This window comes from Dermacentor variabilis, chromosome 8 (assembly GCF_050947875.1).
Source record: "Dermacentor variabilis isolate Ectoservices chromosome 8, ASM5094787v1, whole genome shotgun sequence".
Taxonomy (NCBI): Eukaryota; Metazoa; Arthropoda; class Arachnida; order Ixodida; family Ixodidae; genus Dermacentor; species Dermacentor variabilis.
The window spans coordinates 171,600,694-171,622,788 of NC_134575.1; the positions used below are offsets into that span (position 1 = coordinate 171,600,694).

General features: G+C 46.2%; 1 protein-coding gene across 1 annotated transcript in view; it reads right to left on the reverse strand.

Moving 5' to 3' along the window:
* Positions 1 to 578: 578 nt before the first annotated feature.
* The window catches only part of LOC142590723 (uncharacterized), a 91,592-nt gene continuing 70,075 nt past the window's right edge, over positions 579 to 22,095 (reverse strand). The window contains exons 6-7 of the mRNA XM_075703153.1: positions 8,148 to 8,456; positions 579 to 925 (exon numbers count right to left, since the gene is read on the reverse strand). Coding sequence (XP_075559268.1) covers positions 686 to 925; positions 8,148 to 8,456 — 549 coding nt within the window. The 3' untranslated portion in view covers positions 579 to 685. The remainder of the gene's footprint in view (positions 926 to 8,147; positions 8,457 to 22,095) is intronic.

Here is a 22,095-nt window from a genome sequence, read left to right on the forward strand (position 1 = left end):
ATAATGTAAATCAGTGCACTGTCTCCAGCGAATATATTATGCGAATTTTCAATCTATATGAATTCTTGTAGCCGTAAAAAACATATGTACACGTTCTGACTTAAGATAATGCAATTAGCAGAAGACACACATCGTAATATCCGAGACGTCCACGGTTATCCAAGCCGCTAATGTCTACTCTGTCGCATTACGCCAAGATTTCACTACAGTATTCCCCGAACATGCATTTGCATGCCATGATGAACGGGAAGCTATTAAGCATACTTAAAGAAAAACACTTCTTGACTGCAGGGAGGAAACTACCGAACCTAAGCAAATAAACGTTTTCACTTATTCAAATTATTCATGCTGCACTGCAAAAATTAAGGTGCTCTATAATAGTCGGGCTGATAACATAGTGAGCAAATACTACATGACAGGGCTGTTAATTGCATCATAGGTGCGAAATGTCAAAGGCCGTTATCTGATCCGCACTGACTTCAGTCGAAGTTTAGACCGTCGCCTACAATGTCTCTTACTATTCATAAAACACTCGCTTCGCATGCAAGCTGCTGAAATGACACAACTTGAACCAAAGATGAGCTTTCGTCACATGAATTATTCGACAAAAAAAGAACACCACGCTTGATGAGAGTTTACTACAGTGCCTTCTCACCCCTCAACACAGCACAATCGCAACCCAATGTCAATCAGTGCGCCGAGCACCACCGGCACCTGTCGTGTAATAGCGTTCTTGGCGTGCCTCCATTTTCCACCCCGAAGCTCGGAGCTCGAGAAGTTCGAGGAGCGCCACGCGCACCCCTGGCGGGCATTTCTCCGCGAGGAATCTGTCCCGCAGGCACTTGGCGAGCGCCGCCACGCGGAGGGGAGCGGCTCGCTCGGCGCTGCTGCCGGCGCTCTTCAGCGCGAAGCGAAGGCACTCCAACTGCGCAAGAGTAAGGACGAAGCGTTCACACGTATGCCAAGTGCGTTAGCGATAGCACAGCGATTATGGCCACTACATTTTCCGTCTGGTTACTCCGTGCTTATTGTTTTATGGCACCCAGCGACCTTGCTGGTTGTTTTGGTGATAATTCTGGAGTCAAAGCAATCAAATTTGCTCTACGACATTAATTACTGAGGTTTAATAGGCTCTAATAAACTCGGGTGGATTTCAGAACAGTGTTAACCAATACTGGTAAGATATAGAGAATAATTACGTACAGCGAGTGTAACCGAGCATCTATATTTAGCAACAAGCGAGTTATCTAGAGATACGGTTAATGCTATGGAAGTCATGCCTTCAAAAGAAACCACCGTGAAAACTGAAAACGTGACTCCTCATAATAGCGTTTAAGACTAAGCGGCAAAAAGAATGAAAGTAACTGGGATGCCTTGCAACAAATCCATGCCAAGTCACACAAAGCATTGACGCGCTTTCTTTTAACCTTCACATGGCGTTGGAAGGCATGTTGCCCAGGATGACTTGTACCCGTGTCACACGGGCAACTCGGATCTCCTTCAAACTTCCTTCCCTTAAAGGACCGCAAGGGAGTTTCACCTCAAAGGAGTTAGCTCGGTGTCACACGGCCTATAAGCGAGCTTTTGAAAGCTGCCGCTGGCAGCCCATTATGCGCTGCTCACCTCATACGCAGTCATGAAAGAAACACGTTATATATTGCTAAAAAGCTTTGGGTACTTGTCTTTTCTTACAAAATACAACTATTTATTACAACAAAAAATGGCGTAGTCAGGGCAAACGCAGCAGCCATTCCGAGAACGCCCAGTTCGAGAGTAGAATGTAGCTGCTCAACTCAAATATTTTTGTCAGTGCTCAAATACTATATTATATGCAATAAAAACAGTTATAATTGCTGGTAAAATTGAAATTAATAAATATGAGGGTGATTTCTTGACCCGAAATTCAAGCACGCTGAGAACACGAGTACTCCCTTCAGCCTGCAAGGGAGATCTTCTATCTCCTTTCGCTAGGAACTTCCTTAAACTTCCTTTGCTAAAAGACTGCCGTGTGACACGGCGCGCATCTCCCTCGAGATAAAGACGTCCTTGGTTGAAGGGAGTTAAAATGACTTTAGCCGCGTCTGTGTGACAGGGGTATTAGTGTACAAATAAGCAATAAGGAATCTGAACCTCCTTCAGTTAATATCGGTGTTCCATAGGGCAGCGGAGAAGAGGGAAGGAAAAGAAAGCAAACTTGCAGCGCCGTGGTTTTAAGGCGCAACCGTGGTAGAGAAACGGAAAGGCGATATAAGCATGCGTGGCCATGATACGCACACGACAAAGTGCCTTACAATATTTAGACGAGGGGAAGCTTCGTTAACAAACTATAACACGGCAATGAGCACTCGAATACGACGAGAGAAATAATTGAGACGTGGAAAATTCCCTTGAAATAAATCTGGTTTGCGAGACAAATGCTTGTATGTATTGAATCTCTTAAAAGATGAGGGGGGAAATATGCGCTCACCGAGAGGGCATCGTCCGCACGAGACCACCGCCAGGCTCCTTACGGGGATGTGGAGAGCTTCGCGGCCGGAACGAAGCCCCCCCTCTCCGCCGGCCAGGCGTGGAAAACGCGCTTTCCGATCGCTCAAGGCTGCGTAGGAATAGTATAGTTCTAGCGTCTAGGAAAAGTTTTAACAGGTGCGAGGACGGCACGCATAGCGTGGGAAGCTAGCCGCCGGAATAGCTATCTTCGAGAGCTATTCTATATTATCCTAGCCTTAAACTGGCTCTCTTAACTACTACACGCAGAGGCAAGAAACAGCGCGCGCTTTAGATACTATAGATGAGATGAATATTTACAATTATTATTAGGGTTATAATTATATTCGAGTGCTGATTGCCGTGTTATAGTTTGTTAACGAAACTACCCCTCAATTCTAAATACTTTAAGACAGTTTTCCTAGTCTCTAAAGCCGCTCGAGTTCACGCTGCTCCTCTGGCGGCCATTTTTCCAAGAAATTATGCCTTCTGTCGCGGACAACACCAGCCCCTTTCCACATAAGTATGAGGCTCGGAGCAGGAGCTATAGCGCTTGAAAGTAACCGCTGGCTTGACGAACCAACCGACTGAGCTACCTTTCCGGGCAACATTGAAGGATCACGAGTTCAAATAACATGTTATGTTCCTTTTTTTTTAAGGTATTTTCCTTCCTTTTATCACTGTACGGAAACCCTCCTAAAAAAAAAATTATATATCCTCAATTATGTGTGGCCACACATGTGCAGGTCATAAATACCAGGTTCTCTAGCCGAGTGCCATCCATGCGGTATAACCAAGCTCAGATTGGTCCACCTTGACTGATCACCACCTTGACTGTAGGTTAAATGAGGCGTACAACTCCTGCGGGACCTGCCGTGGTTGCTCAGTGGTCATGGTGTTAGACTGCTGAGCACGAGGTCGCGGGATCGGACCCCGGCCACGGCGGCCGCATTTCGATGGGGGCGAAATGCGAAAACACCCGTGTACTTAGAATTAGGTGCACGTTAAAGAACCCCAGGTGGTCGCAATTTTCGGAGTCCTCCACTACGGCGTGCATAATCAGAAAGTGGTTTTTGTCACGCAAAACACCATAATTCAAATTTTAATTTAACTCCTGCGGGGACGGTAGAGTATCCGTCTCCAGTGCAAGAGGACCGTGATTCAAATCCCGGTGCCGCGCAATTCTCCTCCGGGAAATACCAAAAAAAAAAGAACCGTGTGTTGAGAAATTGCACAAACAGGCCTGGAGTGCGGCCTGATCCCGGTGACCAGAACCGGTAACGCACCCTCTCACCAGAGCAGGATTGGCCACCCTGGTGCAGTACTTGGCCACAACCTCCTATATGAATACAACAATCAAGCCCCGGCCCTCAGTCCACAGTAGCTGCGAAGCAACTGACCACGGCGGCGGTCAGATCTGTAACGCTGCAGAGGGTGCTAAGAATACCTGGCTCCGGACAGGCCGCCATTGGAATCTGAACCTGGCAACGTTTAACGTTAGAACGCTATCTAGTGAGGCGAGTCTAGCAGTATTATTGGAGGAATTAGAGGGTAGTAAATGGGATATAACAGGGCTCAGTGAGGTTAGGAGGACAAAAGAAGCATATACAGTGCTAAAAAGCGGGCATGTACTGTGTTACCGGGGCTTAGCGGAGACACGAGAACTAGGAGTCGAATTCCTGATTAATAAGGAAATAGCTGGTAACATACAGGAATTCTATAGCATTAACGAGAGGGTGGCAGGTCTTGTTGTGAAACTTAATAAGAGGTACAAATTGAAGGTGGTACAAGTCTATGCCCCTACATGCAGTCATGATGACCAGGAAGTCGAAAGCTTTTATGAAGACGTGGAATCGGCGATGGGTAAAGTCAAAACAAAATACACTATACTGATGGGCGACTTCAATGCCAGGGTAGGCAAGAAGCAGGCTGGCGACAAGTCAGTGGGGGAATATGGCATAGGCTCTAGGAATAGCAGAGGAGAATTATTAGTAGAGTTTGCAGAACAGAATAATATGCGGATAATGAACACCTTTTTCCGCAAGCGGGTTAGTCGAAAGTGGACGTGGAGGAGCCCGAATGGTGAGAGTAGAAATGAAATCGACTTCATACTCTGCGCGCACCCTGGCATCATACAAGATGTAGACGTGCTCGGCAAGGTACGCTGCAGTGACCATAGGATGGTAAGAACTCGAATTAGCCTAGACTTGAGGAGGGAACGGAAGAAACTGGTACACATAAAGCCAATCAATGAGTTAGCGGTAAGAGGGAAACTAGAGGAATTCCGGATCAAGCTACAGAACAGGTATTCGGCTTTAACTCAGGAAGAGGACCTTAGTGTTGAAGCAATGAACGACTATCTCATGGGAACCATTAAAGAGTGCGCAAAAGAAGTCGGTGGTAACTCCGTTAGACAGGAAACCAGTAAGCTATCGCAGGAGACGAAAGATCTGATCAAGAAACGCCAATGTATGAAAGCCTCTAACCCTACAGCTAGAATAGAACTGGCAGAACTTTCTAAGTTAATCAACAAGCGTAAGACAGCGGACATCAGGAACTATAATATGGATAGAATTGAACAGGCTCTCAGGAACGGAGGAAGCCTAAAAACAGTGAAGAAGAAACTAGGAATAGGCAAGAATCAGATGTGTGCGTTAAGAGACAAAGCCGGCAATATCGTTACTAATATGGATGAGATAGTTCAAGTGGCTGAGGAGTTCTATAGAGATTTATACAGTACCAGTGGCACCGACGACGATAGTGGAAGAGAGAATAGCCTAGAGGAATTCGAAATCCCACAGGTAACGCCAGAAGAAGTAAAGAAAGCCTTAGGAGCTATGCAAAGGGGGAAGGCAGCCGGGGAGGATCAGGTAACAGCAGATTTGTTGAAGGATGGTGGTCAGATTGTTCTAGAGGAACTGGCCACCCTGTATACGCAATGCCTCATAACCTCGAGCGTACCGGAATCTTGGAAGAACCCTAACATAATCCTAATCCACAAGAAAGGGGACGCCAAAGACTTGAAAAATTATAGACCGATCAGCTTACTGTCCGTTGCCTACAAAGTATTTACTAAGGTAATCGCAAATAGAATCAGGAACACCTTAGACTTCTGTCAACCAAAGGACCAGGCAGGATTCCGTAAAGGCTACTCAACAATAGACCATATTCACACTATCAATCAAGTGATAGAGAAATGTGCAGAATATAACCAACCGTTATATATAGCTTTCATTGATTACGAGAAAGCGCTTGATTCAGTCGAAACCTCAGCAGTCATGGAGGCATTACGGAATCAGGGTGTAGATGAGCCATATGTAAAGATACTGGAAGATATCTATAGCGGCTCCACAGCCACCGTAGTCCTCCACAAAGAAAGCAACAAAATCCCTATAAAGAAAGTCGTCAGACAGGGAGATACGATATCTCCAATGCTATTCACAGTATGTTTACAGGAGGTATTCAGAGGCCTGGAGTGGGAAGAATTGGGGATAAAAGTTGATGGAGAATACCTTAGCAACTTGCGATTCGCTGATGATATTGCCTTGCTTAGTAACTCAGGAGACCAATTGCAATGCATGCTCACTGACCTGGAGAGGCAAAGCAGAAGGGTGGGTCTGAAAATTAATCTGCAGAAAACTAAAGTAATGTTTAACAGGCTCGGAAGAGAACAGCAGTTTACGATAGGTAGCGAAGCACTGGAAGGGGTAAGGGACTACATCTACTTAGGGCAGGTAGTGACCACGGATCCGGATCATGAGACTGAAATAACCAGAAGAATAAGAATGGGCTGGGGTGCGTTTGGCAGGCATTCTCAAATCATGAACAGCAGGTTGCCACTATCCCTCAAAAGGAAAGTGTATAACAGCTGTGTGTTACCAGTACTCACATATGGGGCAGAAACCTGGAGACTTACGAAAAGGGTTCTGCTGAAATTGAGGACGACGCAACGAGCTATGGAAAGAAGAATGATTGGTTTGACGTTAAGGGATAAGAAAAGAGCAGATTGGGTGAGGCAACAAACGCGGGTAAACGACATCTTAGTTGAAATCAAGAAAAAGAAATGGGCATGGGCCGGACATGTAATGAGGAGTGAAGATAACCGATGGTCACTAAGGGTTACGGACTGGATTCCAAGGGAAGGGATGCGTAGCAGAGGGCGGCAGAAAGTTAGGTGGGCGGATGACATTAAGACGTTTGCAGGGACAACATGGCCACAATTAGTACATGACCGGGGTAGTTGGAGAAGTATGGGAGAGGCCTTTGCCCTGCAGTGGGCGTAACTAGGCTGATGATGATGATGATGATAGGGCAGCATTTCAGTGCCCCTTCTTTTTAAAATTTATGTCCACGATTTGATAAACATTGATCGATACTCCAATTCGATAAAAACCCAATTCGTTTAGTCTCTAAGCCTAATATCGCATTGGAAATAGTCAAAATTGGCCTAAGTATTAAGTCCTCAAAAACTAAAGGACTGCTATTTAGGGAAAAAAATATAGAGGCCACTTTACAAGAACACCTCAGGAATAATTTCCCTACGATTCAAATCACTGAATTGGTAAAATCTGTAGGTGTACACTTTGACCAACACATGACCCGGAACAATCATACAGATTTCGTGGCAGGCAAGCTACTCCAAATTACTGGCTTCATCTACTCACTGAGCTTTCTCCCCCGTTCCAATAAACAGTTGATAGATAAATTCCTGCTTCATGAGCCACTTAAAACTACTGTTGCCTTGTGTCGGGTACGACTTGTACAACAAACATTAAGAACTTCTACGTAATACGAAATAAAGCAGTTCGTGCTATATGTAACAAGCCGTTCGAATTCCCATCGGCCTCCTTATTTCAAGAGCTTCAATTTTAAAAATTGCAAGTCCTATGGTATACCGCCTGCCAATAGCCCATCAAAAGAAGCACGAAAGCAATATAAGCCTTACACAGTCAACAGCCCAACTCAGGAAGCGTAAAGCTCGTTACACAACCCGAGTTCCGGAATACTGGTACACACCTCACTCGCGTACCCATTACGGCATGCAAATGCCATGTTCTAGACTGCCTAGGCTCATTACTCATCATTACTCATGAGCTCATCAGCTCATTATTTTCGTTACTCAGGAGCTCATGAGTAATGAAACTGATGCATTGCCGTGTTTTCTAGTTTCTTTTTAACTTTCTTTCACGCCTCTAAATGATTCAGTTATGTCTTTCATGTCTAAACTATGTCTGATTCAATTATGATTCAAAATGTTTTTTGTTGACTAGGTGATCAATCTTCTTGTATTTATATAATCAGTCATTTTTATAGTCATTACGAAATATGTTGCTCCACCCTGCTGCTCGGATGTTTGTGGGTTTTGGGAGCAGCAAAGCTGCCATGTGCAGCTTTTTTTCCCACTCTCCTACCATTCCACTGTATTGTACTTGTTTTGTTGAAATAAACATTCATTCATATGCTAATTTGCTCGGGTTGCCGATCGTAGCGCTTGATTTGCCTGCATTAGACTCACTATGAAGCTATATCCTCGGTTGCCGCAAAGCATTGCAACTGCGTGCCGTGCTACATTGCCTTCCCAGGTTTACATCAACGCTCGTGCGGATATAGACGGGCTCGCAATGTCGCATTGACAGCGCCGAGTACGGTCATCGGCCACGGACCTCGGCAGCGCTGTCCTGTGTCATCGCGTCGACCATGTTCTTGCAGCACTCGCACAGCATCGCCGCCAGGCAGAAAGCACGTCCGCAGAGCTTGGTGCCGACCACGCTTCCTCTCTCTGTGATGGCTGTCAGGAGCCCGGCCAGGAAGCTCACGAAACCCGTCCAACGGTGGCTGGGTTCTCCGGACTTGCGCGGCTGCTCGGTCGTTTTGCCAGTGCCTGCACACCCTGGCTGCAACTGCTCGCGCTGCCTGAAGTGATCCCGGCAGCTGTCCATCAGGAAATCGAGGAACGTGTCCCCGGTCTCCTTCTGCGATCGATACCACAGCGGTTGTGTGAAAGCCCTCGAGCACCTTGCGTTCCCACCCTGACCCTTAGGTGACGTAGTCGACGAACGAAAAATGTCATGTCAAAGACCAGCGCTCTACGTTGTCATGAAGTTCTATTTTATCTGTATAAGATTGGCGCTGGCAGAACAACTCCTCCCATAGTGACAACGAGACACAGTGTCGCGTTTGGATTATCATGTAACCTCACGCGAACGTTGGCCTCATCAGCTCTGGCTTCTGGCCCAGCAGTCTTCCTTTTCTTCTCAATGTCTATGATGCTGTGAAGAAAAGAAGACCCCATGCTACACTGTAGTTTTCGTGGAAGCAGAACAGCTAGCGGTAGCCGTAGGACAATATGATAATGCACTTAGTTACACAACCTTTATGCTACTATCCCTGAAATAATGTTTTGTTATAGCCAAATATGTCCCGTCGTTCTGTAAATCTATTCATGATATTTTACGTTGTGGAAGTTTCTTGTTCAATGACATCTCGCGTTCAAACCATTCGGCTTGTCCATTGTGCAATATTAACACTACATTAGTGAATTTGGCGCATTTCTTACAATGTATTTCTTATATAATTATTCAAATATATATTCTAATCATTCCATAACCTTTGAGTGTATTCTCCCCTTTTACACAATGCTTCTAGGGCCCTGTAAGGTAACATTAACTAAAAATAAAAATCACCGTCATCATCCTATTTTATGCCCACTGTAGGACGAATGCGCCTCCCTGCGATCTCCAATTATACCTTGTCCCGCGCCAACCGATACCAACCAGCGCCCGCGAATTTCCTAATTTCATCGCTTCACCTAGACTTCGCTGTCCTCGGCTGCGTTTCTCTTCTGTTGATACCAATCCAGTAATCCTAATCGTCCAACGATTATCAAACCTGCGCATTACATGACTTGCCCAGCTCCATTTTTTTCTCTTATTGTTCATTCCAATATCGCTATACCCGTTTTCTCTCTGATCCAAACCGCTCTCTTTCTGTCTCTTAACGCTATGCCTAGCATTCTTCGTTCCATCGCTCTTTGCGTGGTCCTTAAATTGTTCTCAAGCTTCTTTGTCAATTTCCACGTCTCTGCCCAATATGTCAGCACCGGTGAAATGCACTGATTGCACACCTTCATTTTCAATGATAATGGTAAGCTTCAAGTCAGGAGCCGACAATATCTACCATATGCGATCCAACCAATTCTTATATTTCTATGAATTTGCTTCTCAAGATCAGGGTCCCCTGTGATTATTTGGCATAGGTAAACGTACTCCTTCACAGAATCTAGAGGCTGATTGGCGATCCTGAACTCTTATTCCCTTACCCGGCTATTCATCATTATCTTTGTCTTCTGCATATTATCAACCCCACTCTTACACTCTCTCTGTTAATGTCCTCAATGATTTGTTGTAATTCATCTGCAGTGTTGCTTAATAGAACAATGTCATCGGCAAACCGAAGTTTGCTGAGATATTCGCCGTCAATCCTTACTTCTAAGCCTTCCCAGTTTAATAGCTTCAGTACTTCTTCCAAACACGCAGCGAAAAGCATTGGAGAGTTTGTGTCTCCGTGTTTGACCCCTTTCTCTATGGGTATCTTCCTGCTTTTTTTGTGTGTGTAGAATTAAGGTAGCTGTGGAATCTCCTTAGATATTTTCCAAGGTATTTGCGTAAGCGGTCTGTACTCCTTGATTGCGTAATGCCTCTTTGACTGCTGGTATCTCTGCTAAATCAAATGCTTTTCGTAATCGATGAAAGCCATATAGAGAGGCTTATTGTACTCTGCAGATTTGTCGATTACCTGATTGTAGAGTGCCCTCATTGTAGAGTATCCCATCCTGAAGCCAGCATGTTCCCTTGGTTGATTAAAGCCCAGTGTTTCCCTTATTCGGAGGTGGGATATCGAGCGCGTGACGCAAACGATCCCGTCGAGAGCTGGGCTCGAGACAATAGACTCCCGGTTGCTGCACATGTAGGAAGCCAAAACCCACCTGCAGCACCGATGGAAACAAGAGACACAATAGGAGACTACGTAAACGGATAGCGCAACTCAACAAAGAAATAGAAAAGCACGCACTTAACCTGCAACAACAACAATGGGAAGAGAAATGTGCGGAGATGGACAGTCAACTCACCACGCGTTGCACGTGGCAGATACTACGGTACCTAATTGATCCCACCAACACCAAGACCACACACATACAAGGCATATACAAAATCATACACGCTTGCGGGAGAACGGAGCAAAAATTCCTACGGGAGGTGGAACGCCCTTACACATCCCAAACGCCACCGCAAATATATCCGGACTACTCGGGAGAAAGCAACGCCACCTTAGACGCGGAATTCTCCGTTGCCGAAATCCAGGCGGCCCTCGTAAAACTCAACACCAAGTTGGTCCGTGGCCCCGATCGAATATCCAATATGGCACTACGCAATCTCAATGACGGATTGATCGAGAAACTCAGAAAATATATTAACGCGTGTTGGGTGCACGGCAAGCTACCCCAGCAATGGAAAAAAGCAAATGTCATACTGATACCGAAACCCGGCAAGAAACTACACCTGGAGAACCTGCGCCCCATCTCCCTCACGTCTTGCGTGGGCAAGTTGATGGAGCCCGCGTTTCTCAATAGACTCACGGATTCCCTCGAGGACAACGAATTATTTCCACACACCATGATTTGGCTCAGAAGACATCTCTCCACGCAAGACGCCCTTCTGCAAACAAAACATCAAATTATAGACAATGCGGGGCGCTCCACGAGAGCCATTCTCGGGCTGGACCTGAAGAAGGCCTTCGATAACGTTTACCACGACACCATATTGCGACAAATCGACAAGCTAAATCTCGGGCTGCGAACGTACAACTACGTCCGAGACTTCCTCATGGGAAGAACCGCTCGCATGCGAGTGCGACAACTAGAGTCAGATCAAATCAACATCGGGAGCTCGGGCACCCCGCAGGGCTCGGTGATCTCGCCGATGCTCTTCACTCTCGTCCTGCTGGGGTTACCCAACCGATTGGTTCAAATTAAAGGACTGCATCACATGCTATACGCGGATGATATTACGATCTGGACGACAACGGGCAGTGATGGAGCGATCGAGCAAAGTTTACAGCAGGCCATTCAATGCGTGGAAAACTACCTCGTGGGCACGGGACTTGCCTGCTCGGCCGAGAAATCAGAACAGCTGCTATATAGACCGGTGAGAAAGGGGCGCCCACCTAAAGGTTACAACCCCCCGGAAAAAGAACATATCCAATTAATGGCATCGAACGGCCTACCCATCCCCATGGTAGATAAGATCGGGGTATTACGATTGGTGATCGAACACAAGGGCGGCAATGCGAAGCACTTCGCAAGATAACGGCAAAGGCCACCAGCACGATGCAGCTCATTCGACGTATCACCATCAAACACGCGGGCATGCTCGCAGGTAGCGTCATACGACTTACACAAACCTTCGTCATTTCTCAAATAAAGTACACGGCAGCGTTTGACAACTGGACAGTAGCGGAAAGAAATAGGCTCAACGCCCTCATACGCGAGGCGTACAAATGTGCGTTGGGACTTGCGCCCGGAGTCAGCACCACCAAGCTCTTAGAACTAGGTCTACACAATACGCTCGAGGAACTCGTGGAGGTGCAACAAGTGTCCCAACTCGAGCGCCTATCCAAGACCCGCCCGGGCAGACACGTGCTCGAAAAGCTCGGCATCACGTACCACACGCAGCACGGCATCAAAGCAGAAATTTCCAGAACGATACGCGAACAATTATACGTATCCCCATTGCCTCGCCACATGCACCTCCAACACCACAAGGGGAGACGTAAAGCCAGTGCGCAACACATGAACCAAAGTTACTCCAACAACAAGGAGGCGGTCATCACCGACGTAGCCCGTTATCGAGACAGGAAGAGTTTTGTGGCGGCAGTTACTAGCCAGCGAAGCGACCACTTCACGAGCGTCACCGTGAACACGGCACATGCCGAAGCGGCAGAGGAAGCGGCTATAGCACTGGCCCTCACACAAACCAAAGCAACATACGTGATCTGCGATTTGCAAACGGCAATTCGAAATTTTCCAAATGGGCGCATCTCGCAAGAGGCGTATCAGATACTCCAGCGACATCCTATACACCAGGGAGAGGTCGACTTCGATACCCGAAGGCGCTTGCTATGGATCCTAGCACACACTGGATTGAGCACCCCCAACGAAGTGGCTCACCGCATTGCTCGAGGCCTCACTCACCGAGCATCATCGGAGGAAGAGCCCCCGCGGGGTACTGCAAACGTCTGGGCGTGGAAGGATTGTTTGGCCAGGTACCACGACATCACGACACACTACCAGTTACTATGACGCGTATACCCATTCCTTCACGCTAAGTTAGACAGGATGCAAGCAGTACACTTCATACAATTACAAACACATTCTTACAGAAACCCCAGACTCATGCATGCCATATATCCGGACATGTACACTACAAACAGATGCACATCGTGTGGCGAGGTTGCCGCACTAAATCACATGTTATGGGAGTGTCGGGACTTAACAAACAAGTCGTGCAGTGCCGACCCCTCCGTCTCTTCCACCGCCAGCCTCCGGTCGCGCTGGAAGACCGCACTGCTCAGCTCGAACCTGACAGCATAACTCTGGGCCCTCCAGCGAGCCGAGGAAGCCGCTTCGAGACAAGGTCTCGGAACCGCGTCCGCGGTGGGTGCTCAGACCCACTAAAAGGACGCCGGACTCAAATCTTATTGATTTGAAAATAAAGTTTACGCTCTCCCTTATTCTACTGGAGATTATATTGGTGCATATTCTATATAATGCTGAAATTAAGTTAATGCACCTATAATTTTTCAATTCTTTAACGTCTCCCTTTTGGGGATTACTACAGTGTTTGCATTCTACCAGTTTTCTGAAACCCTTGCAGTCGATAGACACTTCGCATTAAGAGCCGCCAGGTTTCCTAGCAATATGTAACCACCTTTGATTAAATCGACTGTTCTTCCATCTTCTCCTGCCACTCTTATTAGTTTCATTTCTTCTAAGGCCCTTCTCCTCTCATCGCTAGTTATTGGAGGAGTTTCTCTATCCTGTTCATTACTCTATCTCATGGATGTATCCTGACTCCTCTGGGTACTGCACAGGTCAGTATACAATTCTTCCGCTGCTTTTACTATACCTTCGAGATTGCTGATGATATTATCCTGTTTCTGTTTCAGTGCATCCTACTTGGTTTGTCCTATGCTAAGTTTCCTTTTCACTGATTTCAAGCTGCGTCAGTTTTTCATGGCTTCTTCAATCTTTCTCACGTTATAGTTTCAAATATCACTTATTTTCGCCTTTTTGATCAGTTGATCAATTTGTAGTTAATCGAATCATAGCTTGCCTCAAGGATGGTGCTTCAACAATGTAGGTGCTCCTACCACGGAAAGAGTCCTCTTCCCTTGAGTCGAGATTAGGCAAATAAAAACGTGGCTCGACATTTTATGGGAAAAACCTCTTCGTATTAGAACAAGAGTGCATTCTCTACCGCAGCCATCGCATTCTTTCTGGCAGCACCCAGATTTAATCAAGAGCCCAGGCTTTATTGACTGCGGTCGTCAATGCCACGGTGACCTCTCATTAGCTAGCAGGGCGTGAAATACTACGCTTGCCTGAAGCCCAAAATTTTGGGCAGGAGTTGCCCGTCAGACAGGATTATGGCGTCGGATTGATGTGAGTCCCAGTAGGCATCTGTAAGCAGATGCAGGAGACGTGGACGTACCTCAAGTGTGACAACGCTCACTAATACTACCCGCTGTACATATGCCCCGAAAGCGGCTCCAGCATTGCCGGGAGTAAGCTAGGGTTTCTTTTTCCGTTTTCTGTAGGTATAGAACTCCTTGCTGTCCTAGTGTGTTCACGTGACGGAGACTCACTGTTAGGAACCAACTGCTAGAGGGCGGGAAACGACAACCAAATAAACGCGAATGAAATTCACACGCTGCGAAATTGATTGTTTTTGAGCACTCCAGAGGTTGTCATATTCTCGGGGGGGGGGGGGGGGGGTCAAAAAAAGATGCTCCCATTAAATTCGCTTCGAACTGAAATCCGACAAGGAGCGCCCTTAACCGTCGGAGCAATGGCGAGATCCGCCTGGTTCCTGGTCACGTGAGCGCTACGCCGCTTCCGTCGGCGCGCATATTGCCGGCGGCAGCTCGGCCGCAAAGCGCCTACGTAAATTTGCTGTTCTGGGGCGCTATTCTGGAGATTCCGCCATTTTCTTCGATGCGTGACGTAGGCTCGACGCAAACAAAATGGCGCTGGTGGCCCCGTTTTGCTTACGTAACGTGACGCCAACTTGACGTTTCGCTAAGAAACTGAAATGAAGGCACTGAATGTAGCGTTATCGGTAAAGCAAAACAGTTTTCCTCCGCAGTAAAAATAAAGCAGCTATCTCAAAGCGTATGATTATTCCGTCGAAAACGCTTCTCGCTTCCGTCGTCTGCTGCGTACAAGCCGTCGTCTGCTTCAACAGCTAGGATGCATGTCCCCGGAAAATGGAATGAGTCATCGCATGTTGGTGCCAACGCACTTGTTTTCTTGCTTGAGACACTATACGCGACATACCAGTGGTGATGCGCGCACGTTCTAGGCCACGTTGTCGCTATCTCGTGAAACGCAAGTGACTCAGCCCGACTCGGCTGGCTGAGAAACGGCCGAATATTACCGGTAGCGTTGCGGGCGCCAGAGATATCCACTAGCGCAACGCAAGCGCCGGCGATGCCATCTCTTGTTCATTTCGCTCGTTACTCGCACCGCTGGAGGAAACTTCAAGGCGCCGCCTTGCGTACATTTCTTTTTATAAATGAGAAAGAGGCCGTTGTCATAACTTTTTATTGTGCGAGAAGGCATTATTCTTGATTACAATACAAATGCAGCAGTGAAAAGTGGACAACACTGCCAAAAGTTTGCTATATTTAACCAATATTATTTCGTATAAACGCGTTCTTTTAAAAAATGATGGCCCAAACACAAATGCCAACACCACCCGAGAGCGATGTAAATATAAATACTATGAGCACGCGTAATGAACAAAAGATTTTCGTCGCGCCAAACGACGGGGAAAATGTGGCGATACGTAATCCTCTCGGCTGCCATTGCATATGGCTGCTCATTAGCATAATTCGCGCGGCTCGTCGCAGCAAAAATTATGGCGGAAAATATCAGCAATGGCGGCCCGGCGCAACGTCACGCGTCGTCAAAATGACGTTTACGAAACAGCCCTTCCTGTGACGCTCCTCAGGAGATATTCCTTCAGCCAATCAGCAAGCTGGCATGGCACATATCTTGGGTCGTCACCACATATTCGCACAATTGCAGATGCATTGCACTGGCTCTTCACGCTACTGCTCACATTCTTTTTGAAGCGCTAACATCACAGTATATCTGCCAAGGACCAAAAAAATGTATTAGTCCATAAAATTTGCAGCTTCACGTCACGTTTCGTCATCTTGCTGAAAACGCAAAATGACATTTCGTAAAACTTCCATTTCCCGGCACAAATTTCAAGGCACGTGAACTCGCCACAGCCAATCAGAGAGTCAACATGGCGGATAATGGCGGCCGTGCAGCCGCCATGCGTGTCGAGAATAGCACCCCTGCTCTGACGGCGTCAAGTCGATGATGGCGACACAGCAATGCCACGATTCGTTAGCGGCACCTTCAGTAGTTCTTTTGAGTCGAGAGGCAACCAGTGACAGCGCCTTATCAAGGTGCTCAAAGCTTTGTCCTCCTCCTCGTCCTCAATGCCGCCGTGCACCTCATTGGCTTCGCGCATCACGCGGAGGACGAAGCTCGCTGTTCACGGTGACCAACTGCAACGCCGACGCCTTGCCCATTTCACGTGGCAACCGAGCCATGCATTGAGCAGAGTTCATAATTCCTAGTAACGCCTGGTACCGCTGTTCTCGTGGTGCAGGCACGCGTAATTATGCGCCCATTTTCACATTTCCCGCGTTTTCCAAATAACCCAGAAAAAGAAAATATTTACTCAAGACATAGCCTACTGAAAACAACTGAATCGCGTATTCCAAAACACAATTACTACTTTCTGTAAAAATTCGCGCGTTAAGTTTGTCAATTAAAAAGTTCCTTAATTAATCTATTCAAGTTATGTATGGTTCAATCGCAAAAAATATTAACGCGATAGCGTTAAGGAGCTCGTGTCGCAGAAAAGCCGGTGTCGTCGGCGTCGGCGTCGTTGGCTATGAGCGATAAATCACGGCAGGCACTTCATAAATAAAAAGCAACTTCCAAGATGGGCTGGGTGGGAATCGAACCAGGGTCTCCGGAGTGCGAGACGGAGACGTTACCACTGAGCCACGAGTTCGATGCTTCAAAGCGGTACAAAAGCGCCTCTAGTGAACGCGGTGTTGCCTTAGAAAGGAGCTGTTTCAGGCTCAGGCGTGCGTCGCTTGGTCAGGCGCACATTTCGTTGTCGCGCCGAACGCTGCGTTGCTCGACGCTCACCGCGTCCGATGCGGGGCGCGTAGTCGCTGCGCCGTAGCCCATTGTCTTACACCCCTTGGCGGCTCGACGGGAACGCTGTCGCGTTCCACTCTTGAAGGCGAAGCTTAAGCGTCCTCCAATTTTTTATTCTGGATCTGTACCTCAGTGCTGACGGAATACCATTGGTTGCGTCCTCATGTATCCTGACTTATTTTTAAGAGCTCGGCTAACATTAGCTGCGAAACCATGTATATGGTCAGTGGCATGAATTGAATCTTGTGATTATTTTTAGAGTTTTCCTAACGTGTCGCAATATACCTTATTTTGCGGGGTTCCACTGTAATAAGGATACCTCGACAAGATTTGCTTTAATGTTGAAGTGCTTAAACTTTTATTATGAACCTCGCAACAGTATTAAACAATGCTTTTCACTAACTGCAATGCTAGGTATATTCCTTCGCACATGAGCCTATATGCCACGGTGACTTTAAAGATTAGCTATGTGGTTGTGTGAAGCTCGGCGCTGACAGTTGGCACAACGCCAAGAACGATGTCAACGGCGCAGCTGTCACGGCAGATGATGGATGAGCTAGATAAGAACAGTCGAGAGACCGTGCGGATGACGTCATCGACACAGCGGGCGCGATATCGACTCGCGCTGGTAGCGCAGCGCGGGGCGGCTAACTTCAGCGCCCAATATATCTCGGCGCTCGGAGAGGCACGTGATCAGATCTGTATCGGCACTTGAACACCACAGCCGGTGCTTCATAGCTGTGAAATAGTATGGGTGCTTCTCGTTGTCTTGCAGCTGAACGGCGAGTTAGAAGGACGCTAATTATATAAACGATTAGAAGGATGCTCAAGCGAAATTCGCGTTCAATTTGTGAGAGGGGGTTATTTTTGTTATTCTTTTCAGTGCAAATCATCATTGCAGTGCTTCCTTGTAAATAAGTATATCTCCTAGATTTTTGGTCGTTCTACATTACTTGCATGAGCCTGGAAGTTGCTCTTATTCTTTAATGTTGTTTGGTCATAGCCGTATTATTCCTGTCTACGAGGGCTGCATAATGTAGGGCCTGCGATCACACTTTTAGTGGTCCTCAAATCGTGTCTTTTCTTCTATAGTTTATTGGTGCTGCTTTAAAGCATGGCCTTATGTGATCAGCTAAATGTCACATTTTTTTTCCCTAAACATAGTACGCGACATAAATCACTGCTGAATTTTTTTTTTGCGCATTCTATTCAATTTCATAGCGACACCATAAAATGGATTACGTGTTCGCCATCACGTAAAAGCAAGTGTGACGGGAACCGTCTGAACAGTCCCCGTCACTGCCACTGATGAAAGCGGAGACGAATGTGCCGTGAATAGCCCCATTACCGACAAGTTATCTCTCTGGCCCTAGCCTCTGTCATCTCGGGCATGTTGCTGCTTTCTTTTTCAGCGTCTCCCTTTTTTCTGTCTTTTCCCTCTTTCTGGGTGTCTGTCTTTCTCTGCCTATATATATATAAAGATTCTATTGCGAAAATTTGTGTCCCTCGGAAAAGGTCGGTCTGCCAACCAAAACTAATAATTCAGTAATCGAAAAATAACCGCGAAGTTGTGCTTCTCATCTTCCAAATCAACCCAATACATTATATATATATATATATATATATATATATATATATATATATATATATATATATATATGAAAATTGACCCATGCAACCTTAACACCCGAACTATTTCGAGTTATGCCAACTTAGCAGGAATATTTGAGGAACTTTCAGGCAATGGTTGGGTTACCATTGGCCTTACTGAGGTCAGAAAAACTGGTGAGGCTCATAGAGTGCTGACTAACGGCCACGTCCTCTGCTATAGAGCCCTCCTAGATAGGAAGTTATGAGGGGTAGGATTCCAAATACATAAGAACATAGCGGGCAACATTCACGAACTTACAGCAATAATTGGAGCGTAGCAGTCGCCGTAATAAAGCTTACAAATAGGTGTATATTAAAGGTGGTACTAGCCTACGCTCCAACCTCTAGTCATGATGACGATGAAGTAGATCAGTTTTATGGATACGGGGAATTAGCCATGAGAAAAGCGCAAGCTCAATAGACTGTAGTAATTGGCGGCTTCAATGCAAAAGTGTAGGAAAATCAGGCTGGGGAACAAGCAATTGGCAACTAGGGCGTCGGCTATAGACACACTAGAGGGGAGATGTTGGCATAATTCGCGGCAAGGAATAAACTACCAATAATGAACACCTTCTTCTGAAAGCATCGGAGCAAAAAGTGAACCTGGAAAAGCCCTAATGGTGAAACAAGAAATGAAATTGATTTCATACTTTCTGCCGAACCCAGCATAGCGCAGGATGAAGAAGTGATAGGTAGGGTAAAGTGCAGTGATCATAGGTTAGTGAGGGCTAGGATTCCCCTCAATTTGAAGAGGGAAAGGGTAAAATTTGTTAAGAAACAGGCCAACCTAGCCGCACTAATGATAAAAGCGGACCATTTCAGGCTATTACTTGCAAAGAAATATGCAGCTTTAGAAAAGCGAGATGTGGATGACATAGAGGTAATGAATAAAACCGTAACCAGGCTGCATCAGAAGCAGCTCTTGCAGTGGGAGGCATTGCATCAAGGCGACCACTAGGTAATCTCTCCCAGGCAACGAAGGAGCTAATAAAGAAACAAAATGGAACAGTCCTACTCGAGGGATCTGACATAATTCGCGGAATTGCGAAAACTGATCAGCAAGGAGAAAATAAAGGATATTCGAAATTATAACGTAAGAAAGACTGAGGAAGTAGTAATAAAATGGATGCAGCATGAAATCAGTGCGAAGCAAACTTGACATAGGAAGCCAAGATATATGCACTGAAGGATAAGTAGGGCAATATCATCAGCAATTTCGAAGGTGTAGCAAAAGCAGCGGAAGAATTCTATACTGACATGCACAATACCCAGAGCAGTCAAGACACCTCCTTTGAAAGTAGTAATGAACAGGTTACAAAGGCTCTTTCTATAACTTGCGATGAAGTTAGAAGGACCTTCGAAGACATGAAACAAGGAAAGGTGACAGGTGAAGATGGATTTAAAGCCGATTTAATCAAACATAGAGGAGGCATGCTTGAAAAGGTTGCGGCCCATTATACGAGATGTCTCACGACTTCCAAGGGTCCCAGAGAACTGTAATAATGCCAACATTATACTAATCAGCAAAAAGGGAGACGTTAAAGAATTGAAAAATTATAGGCCCATTACCTTACTTCTAGTATTGTATAAAATAATCACGAAGATAATTTCCAATAGAATAAGGGCAACACTGACTTCTGTCAACCAAGGGAACACGCTGGCTTCAGGAAGCGATACTGTACAATGGATCATGTCCATATAATCAATCAGGTAATCTAGAAATCTGCACAGTACAATTAAACTCTCTACATGGCTTTCATTGATTACGAAAGGGCATTTGGTTCAGTACAGACACCAGCAGTCATTGATGCACTACGTAATCAAGGAGTAGAGGAGGCTTACGTAAATATTGTGGAAAACATCTACAAAGATTCCACAGCTACCCTAATTCTCCACAAGTAGGAAGATACCTAACAAGAAAAGGGTCAGACAAGGAGACACAATCTCACCTATTTTATTCACTGCGTGCTTCGGAGAAGTACTCAAACTATTAAATTGGAACGGCTTAGGGGTAAGGATCAATGGGAAATATCTCAGCGACCGTCGGTTTGCAGATGACATTGTCCTATTCAGCAACACTGCGGACGAGTTACAACAAATGATGAAGGAATTTAAGGGCCCCTTACCAGACCCCATAGCAAATTTTTGTTATACGCTCGAAGTTGTTACATGTCCTCTAGTGAACGTTCTGCCTCAAAATTTTTTTTAAGTCGCCTCATTAATAGCCGAGATAGACATATTTCAGGTCCGCAAACCCATGATTTCAGAAGGCGAGCTCCCCTGCGTACCGAGACGCTCTCTCCACTCGACCCGCGTAGTCTCCGCAAGAAAAATTGCTTCCCTGCGTTCTCTCATAGGAGTGCGTGACCCGGCTTCATTTTTTTTTCTCCTCGCTTTTTTTTTCTAGCGGCGCTGCGCACTTTTACTGATGGCGTTACACACGAGCTGTTGTGATGTCGCGTTTCGCGCAGCGCATGTTTTGCGCACTGTGGACAAGGACTCATGACTAGCGATATAATTCAATGCTACACGAATACTGCGGCAGAACAAGCGGATCGCAGAGCATGAACGCGCGCTGGAACGCGGTAGAAAATGGCATAGTTTCGGTAGCTGCGCAAGTGGCTGCACGACCGTGGGAACAAGCAGACGAAGCGGAAGTACATCTCTCTTGCTTCGATGCGAAGCAAAAAACACGCAGGGATTCAGTTTGTGCGTTCTATTATTTTTCTAGACTTCAATTCGTCAATAAAAGCAACAGATCACCCAAATAACAGATGCTGCCTTGACTAATTCTCGAAGTCACGTGTCACCAAGAGCGGCGTCACACTGCGGACACCAGTACGTAGGCGCAGGCACACGAGTACGTCATCCTCCGGCTTGGAGTGTGGTCGCCGCGAGGGAAAGGGAAAACGGCGTTGTGATGCAATTTCTTGCAAACACGATTGTTAGCGCGCATTGTATGCTCTGCACTTGTCAGCTAAATATAGCCAGGCCTGGTGAGGGGCCCTTTAACAGAGAGAGTGTAAGAGTTGGGTTGAAGCCTGATATGCAGAAAACAAAGAGAATGATCAATAGCCTCGCAAGGGAACAAGAGTTCTGGATCGCCAATTAGCCTCTAGAATGTGCGAAAGAAAACGTTTACCTAGGGCAATTACTCACAGAAAAAAATTTACAGAATAATAAAATTTGGTTGCAGCGCATGTGGCAGACGTACTCAGATCCTTACTGGAAGCTTATCATTAACACTAAAAATAAAGGTGTACAATGAATGCATTCTACTAGTGCTAACATGTGAGGCACAAGCTTGGAGACTCACAAAAAAGCTAGAAAACAAGGATCACACAAAGAGCGATGCAACGAAGAATGATAGGCGAACGTTAAGCGACAGGAAGAGAGCGGTGTGGATCAGATAGCAAACGGGCATAGCCGATATT